This window comes from Chionomys nivalis, chromosome 26 (genome assembly GCF_950005125.1).
Source record: "Chionomys nivalis chromosome 26, mChiNiv1.1, whole genome shotgun sequence".
Classification (NCBI taxonomy): Eukaryota; Metazoa; Chordata; class Mammalia; order Rodentia; family Cricetidae; genus Chionomys; species Chionomys nivalis.
The window spans coordinates 10,365,686-10,387,205 of NC_080111.1; the positions used below are offsets into that span (position 1 = coordinate 10,365,686).

General features: G+C 38.6%; 1 protein-coding gene and 1 pseudogene across 1 annotated transcript; one reads left to right on the forward strand and one right to left on the reverse strand.

Annotated features, from left to right (window-relative positions):
• Positions 1–1,475: 1,475 nt before the first annotated feature.
• LOC130866903 (zinc finger protein 431-like) lies at positions 1,476–19,841 on the forward strand. The gene is made up of 5 exons (XM_057758515.1): positions 1,476–1,545; positions 16,448–16,571; positions 16,761–16,821; positions 18,464–18,547; positions 18,716–19,841. The coding sequence occupies exons 1-5, from the start codon at positions 1,543–1,545 to the stop codon at positions 19,839–19,841; spliced, it is 1,398 nt and encodes a 465-aa protein (XP_057614498.1). The 5' UTR covers positions 1,476–1,542.
• Positions 8,980–15,025, reverse strand: LOC130866944 (polyadenylate-binding protein 2-like; annotated as a pseudogene).
• Positions 19,842–21,520: the final 1,679 nt, after the last annotated feature.

The window sequence follows — 21,520 nt, forward strand, 5'->3', positions numbered from 1 at the left end:
AAAATGCTAGTAGGAGTTTAAAAACCAGACTTCTGGTCTCCTTGTTCAAGACTCTAGTAGTTGCTCAGTCCCACAAGACTGGGTGTCTCAGCTATTTTGTGAATATGCTATTATCCCCAAAAGGTAGACTTCCATGAAATGAAAGGATACCCGTGCTGATAAGGTGAGGGAAGGCAGAGAGATGTAGAACCACAAGACTATACAGTGTATGCACAGCTGACAGACCAATAGGCAGACCCATGGGAAGTGTATACACCGAAGTCCACATGGAGCAACCCATTTTGCTAAGCTGTGGGAATGCTTGTCTTTTGAAAAATTCACTGTCATTTCTGTGGAAACCTTGTGACATGATTCTTCCCTTTGAAATGTTTGTTTTTTTCCCCAAAACATCTCAGCAGTGTGACTTCTGTAGGGTCACAGAGTGACCTTGCTCCATTTCACACACACAGACACACACACACACAGATACACACACACACACACACACACACACACCAGGAGGCCTTATCCTTTGTTCTAACCCTCAAATTTACATAGAGTCAATCCCACAAAATTAGCAGCTTAAGTGAAACATAGAAATATCTAAAAGACAGACACTGAGCCAGAAGGCATCATGCCCCCTCCCACCTTTGGTAACAAACAAATCTGGGCATGCCCAAAGCTGGTGATCAGCAAATAGATTAGATAAGGAAAATGGGTGAATCCAGGAGTTAGGCATGTTTAGTAACTTTCTAATGTTTGGAACGTGAGGTATTTCCCCTTGAATGCTGGCTGTAATTGTTTCTTCAAAAGAACAAGTCCATTCTTTCTTAGAATCAGTCTGGTTTCTTAAGGATGCTGGAGAACATGTTAATACCAGTGGATTCCATGACTGTGGGCCCATTTCATGCTTCTCTGGCTGTGAAGTGAGTTCCCTGGCCAAAAGCAATACTGTGTGGTAATCTTTTTAGTTGGAAATCCCTATGAAAGCCATGTTAAAAGTACCTTCAGTTCATCTGACCTCAGCATGAATCCACAGAACAAGCATCTCCTCTTGTAACTTTAAAACTCTCTCTACTTGTTAATATTCTGGGCATCCTTTCCCCTGTGGGACAGGAAATTCCTCCACCCAGCTAGCTTGGTAAACTGTACAAATTAGCTAGCTACTTTGCGTCCAGGAGGAAAAGGGGAAAGTTCCTATGCAGTGCAAGAAGATGACAGTGACTGCTTCTGTAGCCAGGGGCAAGTGCATGCATATGTTCTCAGATCTGGAAAAGAATTTTTGATGGGGTGAGAGGAATGACCAGGAACCAATGTGCTGTCTCTTTAAGCACACTATAGCCCTATAGTCCTATGGGCGGTGTTTCATCCACTACGGCTTCACTAGCCAATCATACCCTCCTGATGACCTGCCAGTCAAAGCAGGGCAGGTCTCTTCCAGGCAGGCACCTTCAGGCTTTACTTTGAAGGGGAGCTGGCTGCAGTGGCTTCCTGTGCTGGGGAGCAGTTGCTGCTGCTGGGCGATGATGAACTGAGAACTTTGGCGACCTGGAGAACGACAACATGGTGAGCAGGGACATGCTGTGTCCTGGTGGGGACTAGCAGAGGGTGAGGTGCGGGAGACAGTATGGTGTGTCCTCCCGGGATCTGGGTGGGAAGCTGCCGCCATATTCCCTGTATTGTGAAGTCCCACGTGGTCCCTAGGGGCAGGTTTCTGAATAACATTGCTCGGTGACTTAATCTGCTGAAAGTATTGGGAACAGGAAGCTGTGTGTACAAACACCTTTCTAGTCAACTTCAACAGACTTGTTGCATCCATGGAAACAAGTTGCCAGACTCAGGCCTACATTCCCCAGTGTCTTTTCAATATTGAGCACATTGCATTTAGCCTTTAAATATAATTGTTAAGAATAAGAGCAGCCCCGCCAGTGCAAGAAATCCAATTAGGTCAAATCAAACCAAATCAAAATGCCCATCGTTTTATTAAGTAAGACAATCTCAGGTGACCAAGCACATGGTGCGGAGACAGGACAGCACAAGGAGCTCATGCAGACCCGCAAAACACGTGTTCCTCCTCTAGGATGCCCCTTAAATACCCTGTGGGACTGGTCCTGACCCTTCCCTGTGTGGGGGGTCAGGACCTTGCATGCTGGTTTTGGAGTCCAGAACAAAGCAACTCCCAGGCCAGGGGCTGGAGCTAGGCCCCCAACTTAATAATAATATGAATTTATATTTAAATTTGTGGACATTATCTAAGGCATCTCACGTGTTGGGTAGCAATCCACTACTATACCATAATGTAGAAGAGGAGAATTGGTGATACAAAGGATTTACCAATGCTTAGTGAGTAATTAGGTCTCACAAAGTAGAATTTAGCAGAGTGAGGACTGTGTTTAAAGCACCCAAAAGCTAAGAATATGCTAATCAGGGCTGGTAGAGATCAGGATGCTTGGGTATGCATTGATCACCAGGGTGCCCAGATACTTGGGTCCAAACTGTTTCAAAGAAGCCATCACTGATTTAACAAAATTTCACTAGGCCCATCCAAATATCAAAGAATATGCCTCTTACCAAGCTTCTCAAGGAGCCATTACAGGGTCACAACCAACCTTAAGGTCTGGTGTGCCTTAAAGTTCCAGGTTTCTTTTTGAGAAAAGCACAGTTCTGCCAAATGGGCAATAGGACACCAGGCGACTTATATTTGAAATGTAAAACACTGTTGTGTGAATGACTGGCCTGATCAATCAAGACTTTCATTTAGGACCTCAGGCGGGGAGGAGGGATACTCTTGGAAGATCTAGAAACAGCCTGACACCTGAGCCTTGTGAGTTTCCCTAACGACCTGATGTATTGATAATCAAACATAGATTCTTCTCTAAAAGTAGAAATATGGTTTGGAGCTGGTAATGGTTTGGTGCCAAGGACTTTGTGGAGGGGTTGCTTCAGCTCTGGAGAACCCAACTCAGAGCTATGGATATCAGTACCAAGGCCACTCTGCACTAAACAAAGTTTTTGAAGTGCCCTGTGTTCCCCTTGTGTAGAATTTTTGGACTAGCCTCCTCCTAAATTTGTCTCATTGGATGATAGTTTCTACTGACTTCATAAAATTTTTTCATTTTTCCTCTAGAAGTAGTACATAAAATGCTAGCTGATGTCTTCTATTTTCTTCATTTTCTGAGACAGAGATCCTCTAGGACAGTTCTGACTATCCTGGAACTCTGTAGACCAGGCTGGCCTTGAACTCACAGAGAAGCTCCTGGCTCTTTCCCCTGTGTCTTGGGATTAATGGTGCATGCCTGCTCCACCTGGAAAAATGCTATTTTTCTTCAGAAGCTTACTAGGCCTGGGACGTATCTTCTGCAATACATCCCCACCCTGTGTGTTTGACCTTTTAGTTGTTCTGTCTTTCTCATCCCCTGTGACCTTCACCTTAGAACATTGTCAGTGAAGAACGAACTGATGTAACAGGTCACTGGTGTACTTAAAATATTCTGGGAATATTTTTGCTGTGTAATTCTGCCATCTCCCTAAATGTCTAAACTGGCAAGTTGCCTGCTTCTATCTCAATTGTTCGAAGTATAATCTGGACCATGAACCTAAGGGATACTTAAGGATAATAGCATATATTAAATGCAAAATCTGCCCTTTGAGCATTGACAGATATTGAGGCATGCCATCATTAAAGAGACATTCCTTTATTAATCTCCTAAGGGTGTGAAGTGATTTCTCAGTGGAAAGGCTTATAAATTCTAGAACTGTTGCATTTCCATCCAGATAGAAAAATTGTTTCTCCAACAACTTCTCTTCTGTTGACTCAGTCCCTGTCTGTTGCTGTCCAGGGCAATGACCTTGAGTGTCCTCTACATTAAACCTTCAAAATTCTTAAATGACAGCAGCACCTCACAGTTTTAAAATTATGCATTTGAGTCATGTAGTTGAATATCCAATGCACTCACAGGGAAAGGATTTGCATATGGAGCAGCTTTTCTATCTTCAGACCGCAATAGGAGGAATAGTTTATTATGTGCACTGCAGGGGACACAGCATAGGCAATTGGCTATTGGAGCCACATTATAAAAAGGGCCCAATTGTGGTAGTGGGAGTAGTTTGTAATTTCCCAGCATGTTTAAATTATTGTCATGTGAATGAACACAGACCAGAGTACGTGTGTGTCCAGATTGGGAAGCTTTTCTTGAGTCAAGGAACATTGAATTAGCAATTAGGCAATTATCCTCAGCAGATATGATCAACAATCTTACTTGACACAGTTATTTAGGCTCAGTGATTTGAAAAACAGGCCATTGACTAACTCTATGTGTCAGGTTACAGATCTCAGCAGCCAACATATGTATAGGGCAACATCAATCTATCTCTTACTAATGACATCCTGTCTCTCAGGGAAGGGCCTACTCTTTTTTCAAAGTCAATATAGAAAATTTTATTTTATCTTAAAAGCACATTATTATCATCACTTTAAAAATCACTTTTTGGTATCAGTTTCAAATACTTTCTGTAAGGATATGACTGCTGTTATCTCTATTTGTTTCTGTTCTCTATTGTTTCTAAGTCATTGAGAGTTTCATTTCATTTCTTTCAAGTTATGTTGATTTCTCTGTAGAGCAATGTCTCCTGTAATTTAGGTTTGCCTCATGCTATGTAACTGAGAATTATTTTCAACACCTAATCCTGCCTCTGTTGTCCAGTGCTTGGAAGACAGTCCTGCAACTCCTTCCAGGTTTGTTCTTCACTAGTCAGTGAGAAAGAAAATTAGAGCAGTTAATGAGTGTCTGCTAATCATTCTGGCTTATATTGGGGACTTAGAAATGAAGAGAGGTTGGTAGAAGAATTGAACTCATTGACTAACTTTGAAGCTGGTGGAGACACAGTGTAGGAAGTGAGAGGTCGGCCTGAGGGTGAAAGCTTTCCTCCTTCAACTGAGATTACTTATGTGGAATCAGGTAGTCAGTTGTGATGCTGTATAATTGTCCTGATTGACCATTGTTTGCAGTCCATGAACCTTTGCAATCAAGAATCTGGTTAAGGGACTGAACTTATCCTGAAACCTAATTGCTATATATACAGTAGTTCATCCAAAATAGAAGATCTGGGTTAAATGCTGTGTCTCTCCTTAATAGGGTAGCTACTTTTCTGGATTAGGATCTTCATCTTTCGAGAAAATATATGAAATGTATTTATTATGCTCTAACACAAATCCCTAGTCTCTGGAGCACATGGCCATAAAGCCTGTTTCAACTTTTCAAAATAATTTTTGAGATTAAAACTACATCATATTCACATTGTCTTTATTCCCTCCAAGCCATACCATGATCCCGATTGTTTTCTAATTCATGGTCTGTATTTCTTTAACAACACTTACACAGTAACAGTGGTTACTTTATGAATGGGACCTGTGTTTGTCTGCATGATTTTGCATCTCTGAGTCAATGGGATGTCTATGCTGGAAAGTGAGTGTTCAATGTAATGTGTACACAAAAATCCTGTACTTTGTGTGAGGATCAGGATGTGCTCTAGGCGAGTCGAATAATGTGTACTAAATACAAATTTTCTTTTTTTTCTTTACATTTATTTATTTACTTATTATGTATACAACATTCTGTTTGTGTGTATGCCTGCAGGCAAGAAGAGGGCACCAGACCCCATTATAGATGGTTGTGAGCCACCTTGTGGTTGCTGGGAATTGAACTCAGGATGTTTTGAAGAGCAGGCAATGCTCTTAACCTTTGAGCCATCTCTCCAGCCCCCTAAATACAAATTTTCTAAACTAGGGCCTGGTCTGCTGGGCTGGGAAGGCAGAACTGGAAGGAATGTGCTGTCTGAGGCATATGATCTCTGATCTTCCTGTAGAGGAGCTGCTAATATTGTGAGGCCCAGCTGCGTAGCCCTAGGCAGTGAGGGATTCTGGGTAGTGTTAGTAATGGGGAGTACTAGTGGCAGACAGTTTGTGGGTTCTTTCCATGATTCTATTCTGTCTCTGCAGTAGGAGTAGGAAGATCACAAGCTATACCGTGGTGAGTGTTGGGTGTTGAGTTCTGTTGAACTGTCATTTCTGCTGTGACTTGGACTGATCACGAGCCAGACTGTAGTTGTGTTGGTCCATGTGGTTCATGTTGGCAGTGGCCCTTGTCCTCTGAGCCTCCCTATGTATGAATTATCTGGAGCAGGTGAGACTCTGGAAATTCAGGATATGATGCTGATTCTCCAGAGTACACACATGGACACTGCTCTTGGTGTGCAGTGGGAAGAGAGATTAGAAAACTGAAGGTCTAGATGGCAGAAGTTCTCAATATTGCATTCCAATTTCAGATTTGTGTTCTAAAGATTACACAGAGTTTAGAAACTGGTAGGAAAATGATGATATTTATCTTCTAGCAATGCATGTTCAGAATGCTTTAAATGTGATCCTGCCACCAGCTGCAATGGTGTGAGTCAGTGAAGCTTCCAGGGACAAAGGAGTTTCTGATCTGCAAAGATTTCTCAGGTGTGCATTTTGTTGGGCAGGTAGATAGAGCACAATTCACATCTTGGGTCATAATCCATGTAGCAGAAAATACATTTTAAATCATTTTTTTTCAATAAACAATTTTCTTCATGATGCATTTATTTAAAAAACATCCCATCTCCTGTAAATGAGTTTAAAATAACAAAATCCAGCTCCCACCTCCTTATTCCCACTTCTTTCTATTCCCTCCAAATAAAAGGGAAAATAGTAAAGTAAAAATAAAAAACAAAACAAGAACACCAGATAAACAGAAACACTGCAAAAACTTTCCAAAAGAAAGTAGTGTATTTCCCCTGTGGTAAGTGGAATTTACACTGAATCCACCAGGAGTGAGATCTTTCTGCTACAGAAACTTGCAAAGAAAGACACTCAAGGCAGAAAAATAAACAAAAAGGAAACAAAATAGTTCACCAGACAAACTGGGGAGGCTGGAGCTCCGAGGAAAGAAGGGTGCAGTGTCCCTAGACCTGGTAAATCAGGAGCAGGCAGGGACTGAAAAAGGCAGGGAGAAGATGAGCGAAGGAAACACGCTGAACAGATTGGTGCCCTCCAGAGCTCTGGATAAAAAAAATGCCCTCCTACCACCCATGCCCACCTTCCCCTGAGAAAGGCACAAAGAGAGTGAAGGGGAGGATGGAAATAAGGAGCAGGTTGCACATTTGAGGAAGTGTCCATGGTGAATCTCCAGAGGGAACATGGCACCCCTGCTGCACTCCCAGACCCTCCCTTACTGCCCAGAGCAGGTCCCTCCTCGTTAGTTATGGGATTCTCCCCCTTCCACAGTATATCTTTTTTGATTTCTTTTGTTCCATGATATTTATTGAGCTCTACATTTTTCTCTACTCTCCTCCCTGGCTCTGCCCTCCCCCCTTTAACCCTCCCCAAGGTACCCATGCTCCCAATTTACTCAGGAGATCTTTTCTTTTTATACTTTCTACTTCCCATGTAGATTATAACTATGTAAGTCTCTCTTAGTGTCCGTATTGTTGTCTAAGTTCCCTGGGATTGTGGTTTATAGGCTATCTTTTTTTTGATTTATGTTTAAACACCACCTATGAGTGATATTGACATGTGATAATTGTCTGGGTTACTTTACTCAAAATAATGTTTTCTAGTTCCATCCATTTTCCTGCAAAATTCAAGATATTATTTTTTTTCTGCTGTGTGGTACTCCATTGTATAAATGTACCACATTTTTTTATCCATTCTTTCATTGAGGGGCACTTAGGTTCTTTCCAGGTTCTGGCTATGACAAACAAAACTGCTATGAACATAGTTGAGCACATGTCCTTGTGGCACAATTGAGCATCCTTTGGCTATATACCTAAATGTGGTATTATTAGGTTTTGAGGAAGGTTGTTTCCTAATTTTCTGTGAAGTCACCACACGGACATCCAAAGAGGTTGTACACCTTGAATTCCCACCAGCAATGCAGAAGTGTTCCCTTTTCCCCACAACCTCTCCAGCAGAAGTTGTCATCAGTGTGTTTGATCTTGGCCATTCTTACTGGTGTAAGATGGAATCTCAGAGTTGTTTTGATTTGCATTTCTTTGATGACTAAGGATGTTGAACATTTCCCTAAGTGTCTTTCAGCCATTTTAGATTCCTCAGTTGAAAGTTCTCTGTTTAAGTCTGTACTCCATTTTTTATTGGATTATTTGATCTTTTGGTGTTCAATCTCTTCAGTTCTTTGTGTATTTTGGAGATCAGACCTCTGTCTGATGTGGGGCTGGTGAAGATCTCTTCCCATTCTGTAGGTTATTGTTTTGTCTTGTTGACTGTGTCCTTGGCTTTACAGAAGTTTTTCAGTTTTAGGAGGTCCCATTTATTAATTATTTCTCTCAGTGTTTGTGCTGCTGGGGTTCTATTTAGGAAGTGGTTCCCTGTGCCAATTCATTCAAGTGTGCTTCCCACTTTCTCTTTTATAAGGTTCAGTGTGGCTGGCTTTATGTTGAGGTCTTTGATATATTTGGACTTGAGTTTTGTGATAGATATGGATCTATTTTCATTTTCCTACATGTTGATATCCAGTTATGCCAGCACCACTTGTTAAATGTGCTTTCTTTTTTCCATTTGATATTTTTTGCTTCTTTAGCAAAGATCAGGTGTTGAAAGTTGTGTGGATTGATAGCTGGGTCTTCTATTTAGTTCCATTTGTCCTCCTGTCTCTTCTTATGCCAGTACCAGGGTGTTTTCAGTACTGTAGCTCTGTAGCAGAGTTTGAAGTCAAGGATTGTGATGCCTTCAGAAGTTCTTTTATTGTATAGTTTTGTTTTGGATATCCTGGGGTTTTTGCTTTTCCAAATGAGGTTGAGTACTGTTCTTTCAAGGTCTTTGAAGAATTTTGCTGCGATTTTGATGGGCAGTATATCTTTTTCTAAAAATAACTCTTCCATCAAGGTCATGTTATATTTTTCTTTCCTTTAATTTTTTTTCCCTTCTTTCTGCTTTTTTTCCTTTCTCTCCTTCTAATACTTTTTTTAGTTAGTGGAATACCATGATGTTGTCCTAGCCTAGCCCCTGAAGACTTGGTCCCAGGGCCTGCTATTAAAAGCACTGTAGAATTGAGACTGGGAGCTGTTGTAATTGGTAGTCTGGGCAGGGTATTGGGCACGTGGGAAACTCATCTGTTGTGCTGATTGGAATCACCTTGATCTGTCTCCCTCTAATCAGGAATTCATCTAAAGCCAGGGAAGTCCTCACTGACTCTTTGTCTAAGAATTCTATATAGGCAAACCCTTTGGCAAGGCCACTGAATTTGTCACAGACTGTAGTAACATGGTTGACTGAACCACAGCCATGAAAATGAGCTTCCAGCTCTTCTGCTGTTGCACCATGGTCCACATTGACAACATAGATGGAATTGGCATCAGCCTGCATCTTCTCTTCAAAAGAAGTGATCACTGAGCCAGCATTGCCTGGGTTGTACTCTTATTCATCTGCTTCTCTACCTCATTTTGTAGCTCCTTTAACTTCTCATCCTCTTCCTCTATCTCCCTGACTCCCTGAAACTTTGATCACTTCTACCTCTGGGTCCTCAATGATGCAATCCCTGGGGTTCACCTCAACCACTCCTGGCTCTTCCTCCTCCTCCTGGCTGCCAGGGACTCCCCAGGCAGCCCCAGAGCCTTAGTTGGGGGCTGGGAGGGTGGGGATGGCACAGGACAGGACTCTTTGGGCAGACTGTTCCCATAGTCCTCTGCACCCCCGGGTTTCCCTCCCAACTTACCCAAAAGCCCTAGGCCCACTGCTCAGGCACAAATCTCCAACCACCTGCTTCCTGCACTGCTCCTTAAATCATTTTTCTCGGTTGTTTGGGATTGGGAACCAGTGGAGCAGCATTTATCTGAAACCAGAAGAAAACACAAGGGGCTGGAGAGCCATCACAAGAGATCTCCTCTGTTTGCAAGGAGAACATGTATATCACGAGGCTTCTATCTTTAGAAGAGATATCAGTAAAAGGAGGTCAGGAACAACAGTTTAAGGGTCACTTCGAGATAACTTTGTGAAAGTTGTGCAGTTTGTGTTTATTTAATTTCTGTACACATAAAATCAAAGGTAGCTCGGTAACATTGGTCAAGATCACACTTTTCCTTGCTTAAGTTTTATTTGGTCTTTGATTAAAAGTTGACTATATATTTCTGCCTTTGCTTTTGACCTTTTATTTCCTTCCCCTTAATTCTTTCACAAATATTGTGCACATTCTTGATTTATATATAATTCTGGAAAGTATACAAGTCATATTACTTGAATTTTCATACCATCTTTTCTGTAATCTTACTGTAATTTAAATATATTATTGGTTATCTTGAAAATGATGGACTTTCATCAATTTCATTCAGAAAATTTCTAATTTTATCGGGTCATTATTGTTTTTTGGAAAGTTTCTGTTGAGAGACTGCTTTTATTCATCTTAGGTGCCTGCCTCTTTCCATTTCCTGGCATATCTGTGTTTTCCAGTTGTTGCTATCTTTATATTTGAATCTTTGCTACTTAAGTGTTGGTATGATCAATACATAATCCTTGAGCCTTCTGAGTGTTTCCACTGTGAGTATTGGATTATTATCAGCTGTTCAGTTATAAATTGTTGGGCAAAGCTATTTGTATTCATTTAATGGTAGAAATTTACCATACACAAAATCATAATTTTTATGGATCATCTTCCTAAGGATCATTCTTTTCTTTTTTAGGTTTTGTTTTTCTTCTTTTTATTAATCTGAGAAAGACTTGACTTATTGGATAATGGTTTTATGTGTCTGGGCAGGTGGCTCAGCACATATTTTTTTGTGGATGACCTGAGTTCAGACACATACACACAAGTTGGGAGATTAATAAATCTCTACTATTCCAAATCCAACAGATCTGACAACCTCCTTTTCTGTATGACAGACAGACAGACACACACACATATGTATGATATTCTCTGTCATGCGCAAGCATACACAAAAAATAGCAGTAACCTTGTTTTCAAAAGTTCTTGGAACTTATAAAGCAGTCAGAGTAAAGCAAGTTGCTTTCCATGTACACTGATTCTTTAAAAATCTGTTCTTGAAATTTCATTTAAAAGTTTTCATTCCCTCGGGAGGCAGAGACAGGTGGATCTCTGTGAGTTCGAGACCAGCCTGGTCTACAAGAGCTAGTTCCAGGACAGGCTCCAAAACCACAGAGAAACCCTGTCTCGAAAAAAAAAAAAGTTTTCATTCCCGCACTCGGGAGGCAGAGGCAGGTGGATCTCTGTGAGTTCGAGACCAGCCTGGTCTACAGAGCTATTTCCAGGACAGGAACCAAAGCCACAGAGAAACCCTGTAACCCTGTCTCGAAAAACCAAAAAAAAAAAGTTTTCATTTCCTCACTGTGATGCAGACTTGGATTCAATCACCAATTGTAGGAAACAACATGGTAAGTGATCCTAACAGACATCATTTTCCTCATCATAAGAGAATGAGATGCTTTCAGTAATTAAAACTATTTTCTGTAAAGTAAAAGAATCAGAAGACTTCAAGTGAATATTGTAAATTTTGGTAAAACAGCCCTTCTCACCCAACCCATTTTCTGTTATTGGTAAAGGAGAGAACAGGAGTGTACAGGATGTGTGATGGCCAGTGATTATTTGGAAATTGATTTTGATTAGAATATTGTAGTTCTTTAAGAAACAATAATATATATTTGTAGATTAGTGTTTGTGTCTTGTTTTGTCAATAGTGTCATCTATATTGCTGATTTTGTGAACCATATTTTAATTATATGATTCATTGTTTTTGAAAATGATGGACCTTCCCCAGTTTGTACTCAGAATATTTCTTATACTCTTTAGTGATAAACAGTTATACATTTCTCTTCTAGATCTCAGAAGCTTGCTTCTAATTATTTTATTTTATTTTTTCATCTGGCCTACACTAGCCCAAATCTTTTTTTTTTTTTTTAAAGATTATTTATTTATTTATTTATAGAACATTCTGCCTCCATGTATGTCCGCACGCCAGAAGAGGGTGCCAGACCTCATTACAGATGGTTGTGAGCCACCATGTGGTTGCTGGGAATTGAACTCAGGACCTCTGGAAGAGCAGGCAGTTCTCTTAACCACTGAGCCATCTCTCCAGCCCCTAGCCCAAATCTTAAAAGAAAAAAAATGGGCTCTTTCAACTGAACAAAATGTTTTTTTGTTGGCTAACACAAATGTTACTCACAGCCCTCAAGGTTACAGGAAGAAGCACAGCAGGCATGCTTGAACTCAAAGGCTTCTTTAAGTCTGAAATGACTCCAGATGGAAACTGAGTCACACGTGGGCTCCCACATTGGACTGAGAATTTTATAGAGCTAAGAACTAGTGACTGTATGCTGTGCTTCTTTGATCTTTTAGCTTCAGCCCTACTATCTGACTACAGGGTTTATGAATAAGATTAATTTGCACTACACCTAAAAACTAATTTTAAAAAAGGCTTCTTCTTAATTCCTGTTCATAATTTTGGGTCTAAATCTCTATCAAGTAACTTAAAATTAAGTTTTTGAATTTTGTATGTAAATAACAGGCTATGGCCCTTTAACCTTTCTGAGCTTTACTACATACAGAACTTAAAAGGTTTTCTATAGTAAACCATGATCATTCTTAGCAGTGACCATTAAAATCCTAAACAGGGGCTTAGAGCCCCACACCATTGATTCCTCCTAGAGTGTGGTAATGCCACTAAACTGACTACCCACCCAAAGGTCAGCTTTGGGCTATAAATTATTCAGGACAATTCCAAGATTATTATCTAAGATGGTCCTCATGCACTACACTAGCCAGAACTTGAGATAATTCCTCCACTTTCCCATTACACAAAGACTGGACAAGAGATGATACAGGCAATGCTCCCATGAATTGAAATTATCCTAGGTTTATTTCAGGGACCCTTATACATGCCATTGCCCACAGACAACAAAAAATAATTTTAAAAACATAGTTCCCATATTCCCAAGAGTTGGGGTAAGCAGTTTGGTGTTTCGTTAGGTCATGATTTATGTCATCACTGAGGTAGAGGTGGTAACAAGGTACTATGCGTAATGGTAAAAAATATAAACAAAGGAGATAATATTCAGTTATCTTGTTCTGAAAAGGAAAAGGAAAGATATAGAAATCATAGGTAGATGATAGATTACTAAATTGACTTTAAATAAAAAACAACTATTTGCATTAAATATTTTACATTAGTATGGATTTTTTTATATTATTACATATTTGAGATTATTTTTGTTATATATGTTTCTAATCTTGTTTAACATATTTTTGTATATTTATGGAAATTCAAGGTTATTTTTGATAAAATATACTGTACATACATTTCTACTCTTACGTAAGGTTTTGTGTCCAATAAGTCACTTAAAAATGTAAAATAAATCTCTAGTCCTTAAAAATCACTATTATAAACTATTTAAATTAGTAAAAATACAGGTTAATAATTATATAGTATAATCATGCTTATAGTCATGTTAGTTATGTTTTCAATGTGAAGCAAAAAGACACTTTCCATTTTTTTCATGATAGGGTTCTTTTGTCTTTCTCTGGTTTTCTTGGACATCAGTTTGTAGACAAGACTGGCCTTGAACATTCTGAGATCAACCTGCTTCTGCCACACAAGTGCTGGGATTAAAGACATACACCATCACTCCCTGGCCAAAAATATATTTTAAATAGACATTTTAAGTAAGTCATCAAACATTTCCTACTTGAAATATGGCATTTAAGATGTTGTGATAATATAGGGTTTTTATGACAATATATGTCTGTTTCTAACAATACCAATCTACTTCAGAGAAATGATGGATCTCATAGAAATGACTATATGGAGTTAACTTTCTTGCTGGCAAGACTTAGGCACAGGCAAGAAACTGTCTTTGACTTACATACTGACAGTATACTGTCCAAGTTAGTTAGGCAGGACAAAGAAAGTGACAGCTGAGCATTGCCATAGCAAAGCAGGACAATCTTTTAAAATTCCTGCTTCACAGAAACTCAGTCAGATCTTCTAGGTGTATAGGCCAAAGTTAAAACTCCCAACAGGCTGGGTGGGATTAAAACCAAAAAACAAACAAACAAACAAACAAACTCCCAACAGTACAGTGGAATCTTGGGTGAAATCTTTTGTGGCTATCTAGGCGATCAGTTGTTTCTGTCATTTCTTAGTTTTTTTTTTTTTTTTTTTTTTTGGTTTTTCGAGACAGGGTTTCTCTGTAGCTTTGGTGCCTGTCCTGGAACTAGCTCTTGTAGCCAGGCTGGCCTCAAACTCCCAGAGATCCGCCTGCCTCTGCCTCCCGAGTGCTGGGATTAAAGGCGTGCGCCACCACCGCCCGGCTTCTTAGTTTTTTTTAATTGTTTTTTTGAAGTATATATTTTTCTCTGCTGTCCTCCCTTCTTCCCCTCTTCTACCTTGTTCCATGATCCCCATTTTCCCACTTACTTCAGGAGATGTTTTTTTCTACTTTCCATGTAGATTAGATCCTTTTATGTCTCTCTTAGATTCCTCTTTGTTATCTAGGTTCTCTGGGGTTGTGTATTGTAGGCTTGTTTTCTTTGCTTTAGGTGTAAAAGCCATTTATGAGTGAGAACATAATATATTTGTCTTTCTGGGTCTCGGTTACCTCACTCAATATGGTGCTTTCTGGATCCATCAATTTGCCTGCAATTTCAAGATGTCATAAGTTTTTTCTGCTGTGTGGTACTCCATTGTATAAATGTAGCACATTTTCCTCATCCATTCTTTGGTCAAGGAGCATTTAGGATGTTACCAGGTTCTGGCTAATACAAATAGTGCTGATATGAATATAGCTGCACACATGCCCTTAGTGCATGATTGAGCATCCTTTGTGTATATACCCAGAAGTGGTATTGCTTGGTCTTGAGGTAGGTTGTTTCCTTAATTTCTGAGAAATCACCATACTGATTTGTAAAGTGAATGTACCAGTTTGCATGCCCACCAGCGGTGGAGTTTCCCCTTCACCCCATATCCTCTCCTGCATAAACTGTCCTCTGTGTTTAATCTTGGCCATTCTTACAGGTGTAAGGTGGAATCTAAGATTTGTTTAGATTTATATTTCTCTAATGGCTAAGGATGTTGAACATTTTCGTTAGTGTCTTTCAGTCATTTTATAGTCATCTGTTGAGTTCTCTGCTTAGGTCTGTACAAATTATTTTCTATTGGATCATTTTTTTCTTCTGATGACCAGTTGCTTGAGCTCGTCATATATTTTGGATATTAGTCCTCTGTTCGATGTGGCATTGGGAAAGATCTTTTCCCACTCTGTAGGCTGCTATTTTATTGAACATTTCCTCTGTATTATTGAAACTTCTCAGTTTCAGGAGGTCCCATGTATTAATTGTTGCTATTAGTGTTTGTGTTGCTGGGGTTATATTTAGAAAGTGGTCTCCTGTACCAATGTGTTCAAGCATACTTCCGACTTTCACTTCTATGAAGTTCAATGTGGTTGGTTTTATGTTGAGGTCTTTGATCTATTTGTTTGTTTGTTTTTTTTTTGGTTTTTCGGGACAGGGTTTCTCTGTGGTTTTGGAGCCTGTCCTGGAACTAGCTCTTGTAGACCAGGCTGGTCTCGAACTCACAGAGATCCACCTGCCTCTGCCTCCCGAGTGCTGGGATTAAAGGCGTGCGCCACCACCGCCCGACTCTTTGATCTATTTGGACTTGAGATTTCTGCATGGTGATAGATAAACTCTATACTTTCTGTTCACTCAGGTAATATTCTATCCTTCTAATGTCTCTAATGGAGTTAGATACTAGATAATTGTAGTTCTCTCTGTTATGAAATTGAAAAAACAACTCATAAATTAGCATGAAATATATAAGGTTAAGAGACAAGAAGTTTATTTTAGTTTGGTAATACAAGTTAGGATAAAAAGTAATTTCAGTACAACCATTTGGACTTACCTAAATATGATAGATAATGAAGTATTTTCTCTAAATTTACCAAATACAAATGGATTGGTCACTGTTTCCTATATATATTTGTACACAGTGTTATGTATTTTGTATATAGCTTTACTGTGATAGTTAAATTCTTCAATTTTTATTTAGTAAGAAAGGGGAAATTATGACATTTTGATCATGTTCTCATAATAGAGCTTGCTTAGAATCAGGACAGAGCTAACCACAACCTGACTGAACATTACCATAGAGATTTGAAGAACTTTGGCCAGATAGGAGTCAGGATTATTAATGCAGGCTTGAGAGAAGATATGGGCATTTTCTTGAATGGAGATACTGAAGTGGTAGTAGTCACCAGTGGCTGATAAATTGGTTTTCTGATTTTTCTATTTTCTTCTAAAGTGACTGTCTATGTCATGGAATAAGAATGGGTAACAGTAGAATCATACAACTATACTTTCAAAGAAGTATGCATTTCCAATGATGTCACTGTCATGCTTACATTGTACACATGTGTGGTATATTTTCGAAGGCAGTGACCTATGATGATGTGCATATCAACTTCACTAAGGAAGAGTGGGATTTGCTGAATCATTCCCAGCAGAATCTCTACAAAGATGTGATGCTGGAGACATACAGGAACCTCGCTACTATAGGTAAAAATGATTTTCTTTCATGTTTCAAAATATGGAGAAAACTTTTCCTTGGTTTATGATGTTGTTCTGTAATTTTATTTAGAAGTACAATGAGGTGAATAACAGTCATAGTTCCTAGGTGCACTTAAGATAATAAGCTAATTGTTGTACAATGTTAAATAATATACAAATTCGGGTATTGTATTTTAGGATACATTTGGGAAGATCATAACACTGAAGAACATTGCCAATATTCTAGAAGACATGCAAGGTAATTTTCTTTTTTATTTATTTATTTTTTTTTTGGTTTTTCGAGACAGGGTTTCTCTGTGGTTTTGGAGCCTGTCCTGGAACTAGCTCTTGTAGACCAGGCTGGTCTTGAACTCACAGAGATCCGCCTGCCTCTGCCTCCCAAGTGCTGGGATTAAAGGCATGCGCCACCACCGCCCGGCCTGCAAGGTAATTTTCTTGTGCAAATTCATAACAATATGCCTCTGATGAGTTTGTAATGTGTCCTGGAACTGTTAAACAAAAGCAATAGTGTAAAGAAGCACAGCTTTAAATGCATGGATGGTTATTAAATTCTCACAAATCCATATACCTCAGTCATTCATTTATGAAAAAGTCAAGGAAGCAATGCCTAAACAGATATCACCATTTGAGTCATAGCACCTTGAGATCTATGTTATAGATATACCAGTCCATTTGTTTCTTGCTACTCATGACAGAAAATATATACACATTTCAGTGATGATGAGTATAGCTGCAAAACTTTCTACTGTATCAGTAGCCCATAGTAAGTCTTGTATTACTTATATACTCTTTGTGACTATGCTAAGTTTAGTGAAAGCAGCTGTTAGAGTTAAGGGTCACGTAGCAGATGTTGTGGAGAAACCTTAATATCTATACCATAAGTCTGTGAGGAACAGAAAGTCAAACCATGAGGATTCAATGTGGAAATCTTTTATTCACTATTCTTCCTTTCATATGTGTGTGTGTGTGTGTGTGTGTGTGTGTGTGATTCGTCACTTTTGACACAAGTGTATGAGCATAGGGATATGGAAAGATTTAGCATACCTCTCTTTAAGAACAATTAAGAAGATAAAATGTAGTTCCTATGTAGAGTATACTTGTTGAATTTGATCCAAGAATACAAAGTTAATTCATTTTCTACCATCATTGTTAATATATAAACAGAGTCACATTATTAAAAAAACATAAGTTCTAGGTCTGCACAAATACTTTCAGGTATCTTAGTTCATTTGGCAAATGTATAATGATTCACAATATAGAAAAATTTATGAATGCATTAAAGTTGGTAAAGCACTCAGAGTATGCAGTTCTCTTCAAAAATGTAAAAAATATCCTAGGAAAAATATAGGTATAGATGAAAAGGTAAACCATGACACAAAGGAATTTATCATCGCAAGTATTTTTCTTTTTTTTTTCTTTTTTGAGAAGGGTTTCTCTGTTCCACAAGTATTTTTCCAGATGCAAAATATCCCCTGAGAGAACAAATCATTATTTTAAGAAATGTTATAAAACCTTAATTTTCAATTCCTTTTTATAATTGAAACTAATTATGAAATTAATTCATACAGACATGATGTTCAACAGTGCATTGTATGTGGTAAAGCTTTTACATGTGTCAATTATCCTTGCAGGATTGAAAGAAATCAAACTGGAGAGAAGGTTTCAGTCTATTCTCACTGTGCTAAAGCCTTGTCTTATGACACTCACCATCTAAGGAACGAAAAAGCACATACCAGAGAAAAATGCTGTGAAATTAAGCAATGTGGTAAAACCTTTGCTTATCACAGTCATCATCAAATGCATAAAAGGACACGCACTGGAGAGAAACCCCATGAATATCTTCAAGATGGTAAAGACTTTGTTTGTGAAACTCATCAAAGTCATAAAAGATCACGTATTGGAGAGAAATCATATGAATATATTCTGTGTGGTAAGACCTTTGCTGATCAAAGTCATTGTCAAAAGAATAAAAGAACACATCCTAGAGAGAATCCCTCCAAATGTAATCAGTGTGGTAAGGCCTTTGCACGTCATAGTTCTCTTCAAGTGCATAAAAGAACACATACTGGAGAGAAACCATATGTATGTAATCAGTGTGGTAAGGCCTTTGCTTATCACAGTGTTCTTCGAATGCATGAAAGAACACACACTGGAGAGAAACCCTATGAATGTAATCTGTGTGGTAAGGCCTTTGCACAGCACAGTGTTCTTCAGTACCATAGAAGAATACATACTGGAGAGAAACCTTATGAATGTAATCAGTGTGGTAAGGCCTATGCACAGCACAGTGCTCTTCAGTACCATAAAAGAACACATACTGGAGAGAAACCCTATGAATGTAATCAGTGTGGTAAGGCCTTTGCACAGCACAGAGATCTTCAGTCCCATAGAAGAATACATACTGGAGAGAAACCTTATGAATGTAATCAGTGTGGTAAGGCCTTTGCACAACATAGTCACCTTCAATTGCATAAAAGAACACATACTGGAGAGAAACCCTATGAATGTAATCAGTGTGGTAAGGCCTTTGCTGGAAACAGTGCTCTTCAAACACATAAAAGAACACATACTGGGGAGAAACCCTACAAATGTAATCAGTGTGATAAAACCTTTGCTAAAAGTTGTGGTCTTCAAATTCATAAAAGACAGCACACTGGGGAAAAACCTTATGAATGTAATCAGTGTGGTAAGGCCTTTGCATGTCATAGTCACCTTCAATGCCATAAAAGAATACATACTGGAGAGAAACCCTATGAATGTAATCAGTGTGGTAAGGCCTTTGCATATCACAGTAATCTTCGAAGCCATAAAACAACACATACAGGAGAGAAACCCTATGAATGTAATCAGTGTGGTAAGGCCTTTGCTCAACGCGCTTATCTTCAAGTGCATGAAAGAACACACACCAGAGAAAAACCCTATGAATGTAATCAGTGTGGTAAGGCCTTCGCACAGTATGGCAGTCTTCAATATCATCAAAGAACACACACTGGAGAGAAACCCTTTGAATGTAGTCAGTGTGGTAAGGCCTTTGTACTTCACTATACCTTAAAACTGCATAAAAGAACACATACTGGAGAGAAACCCTATGAATGTAATCAGTGTGGTAAGGCCTTCGCACAGTACGGTAGTCTTCAATATCATCAAAGAACACACACTGGAGAGAAACCCTATGAATGTAATCAGTGTGGAAAGGCCTTTGTCAAGCACAGTAATCTTCAAAAGCATAAAAGAACACATACTGGAGAGAAACCCTAAGAATGTAATCAGTGTGGTAAGGCCTTTACAAGTTGTGGTGTTCTTCAATTGCATAAGAGAACACATACTGGAGAGAAACCTTATGAATGCAATCAGCCTGGTAAGGCCTTTACACAGTACAGTGCTCTTCAAAAGCATAAAAGAACACATACTATGTTTGCAATTATGTGAATACGTCTTTCACTGGTTCAGAAATTCCTGGAGTTGAGCCAGGATACAATTGATACCTCTCTTTGGAAAATTACTTAGCCCATAGGAGCACAAAAGCAATAAACTCCCATAGGGGAGTGGAGAAGATCAGCACGAAACATTTCTACAGCTAAACTTTCTTAGAACAATTAATTTCTCTTTCTTCAAGTCTAACTTTGCTTTTCTTTTTATACAAATCAGTTCGTAGTATAAATAAGTGGTAAGACGCCTATCAGCTCCTCTTTTACAGGAATGAATGTTTACAGAAGAAAAGTGTTTATGAATGAAAATATGTTTGTCTTAAAAGCTTTATCTGTAATTATGTGATGTGTGTGTGTCTCTGTGTGTGTATTTGAATGTGCATTCTGCATCCACACAAAGTTAATACCTTGGATCTACTTGCAGAAGAAATTACAGGAAGCTGTCAGACATCTGACCTTAATCCTGTGAATAAACATTTTTGACTCACCTAGCCCTGATTCTAATGCATTAAATATCAGTTTGAAGTCTGGATATAGGAACAAACTCATAAAAAAGAAGGTTCTATTATTGAAAACAATTGGTTAATGTCCTTAGACTTCCCAGTTTTCTTTATCTTTAAGTAAAATTACATTACAGCCTTGAAGGAAGTAAATTATATACCATGTTCACTCAAGAATGCTGGAAATCATTGCATTTTGTTTTCAATTTTGAAATACCTGAGGCAGATACTAAAGTGTGCTATATGTGGCAAATCCATCAAGTGAATTTTATTTTGTAGTCCTTATATTCCTTCTTAAGTAAATGTGGTTGGTTGTTTCTGGTTTTAATTTTTATCTTTTCAAAAATTCACTGGAGAATTTGTTGTTTGTTATTAATCCTAGTGTGGGATGTCAGTAAAGATTCAGGGATAAGTTTGAATGAACTAATGATGCTCATGTGTCTGCCTCCTGAATACAAGTCCAAGGGTAGATGATGAACTCTTAATGTTAGTGGTTTTTTTCAACAGAATTTAAGAATATTTATGTTAAGGTGACTGGTAAAGTAAATTTAAGAAACATTAAATGCCTTGTGTGTATTCAAAGAAGTATTTTCATTTATCTTTTATAGTTGTAATAAAGTAGTATAATCAGCAATCAAGTGTTTATCTGACACCATAACTTAATGTTCTTTTTAAAATTTTTTTATCAATCTTTATTGAGCTCTACATTTTTCTCTGCTCCCCTCCCTGCATCTCCCCTCCATTTCAACCCTCTCCCAAGGTCCCCATGCTCCCAATTTACTCACGAGATCTTGTCTTTTTATACTTCCCATGTATGTATGTCTCCTTAGTGTCCTCACTGTTGTCTAAGTTCTCTGGGATTGTGATTTGTAGACTAGTTTTATTTGCTTTATGATTAAAACACACTTATGACTGAGTACATGTGATAATTGTCTTTCTGTGTCTGGGTTACCTCACTCAAAATGATGTTTTCTAGCTCCATCCATTTTCCTGAAAAATTTGAGATGCA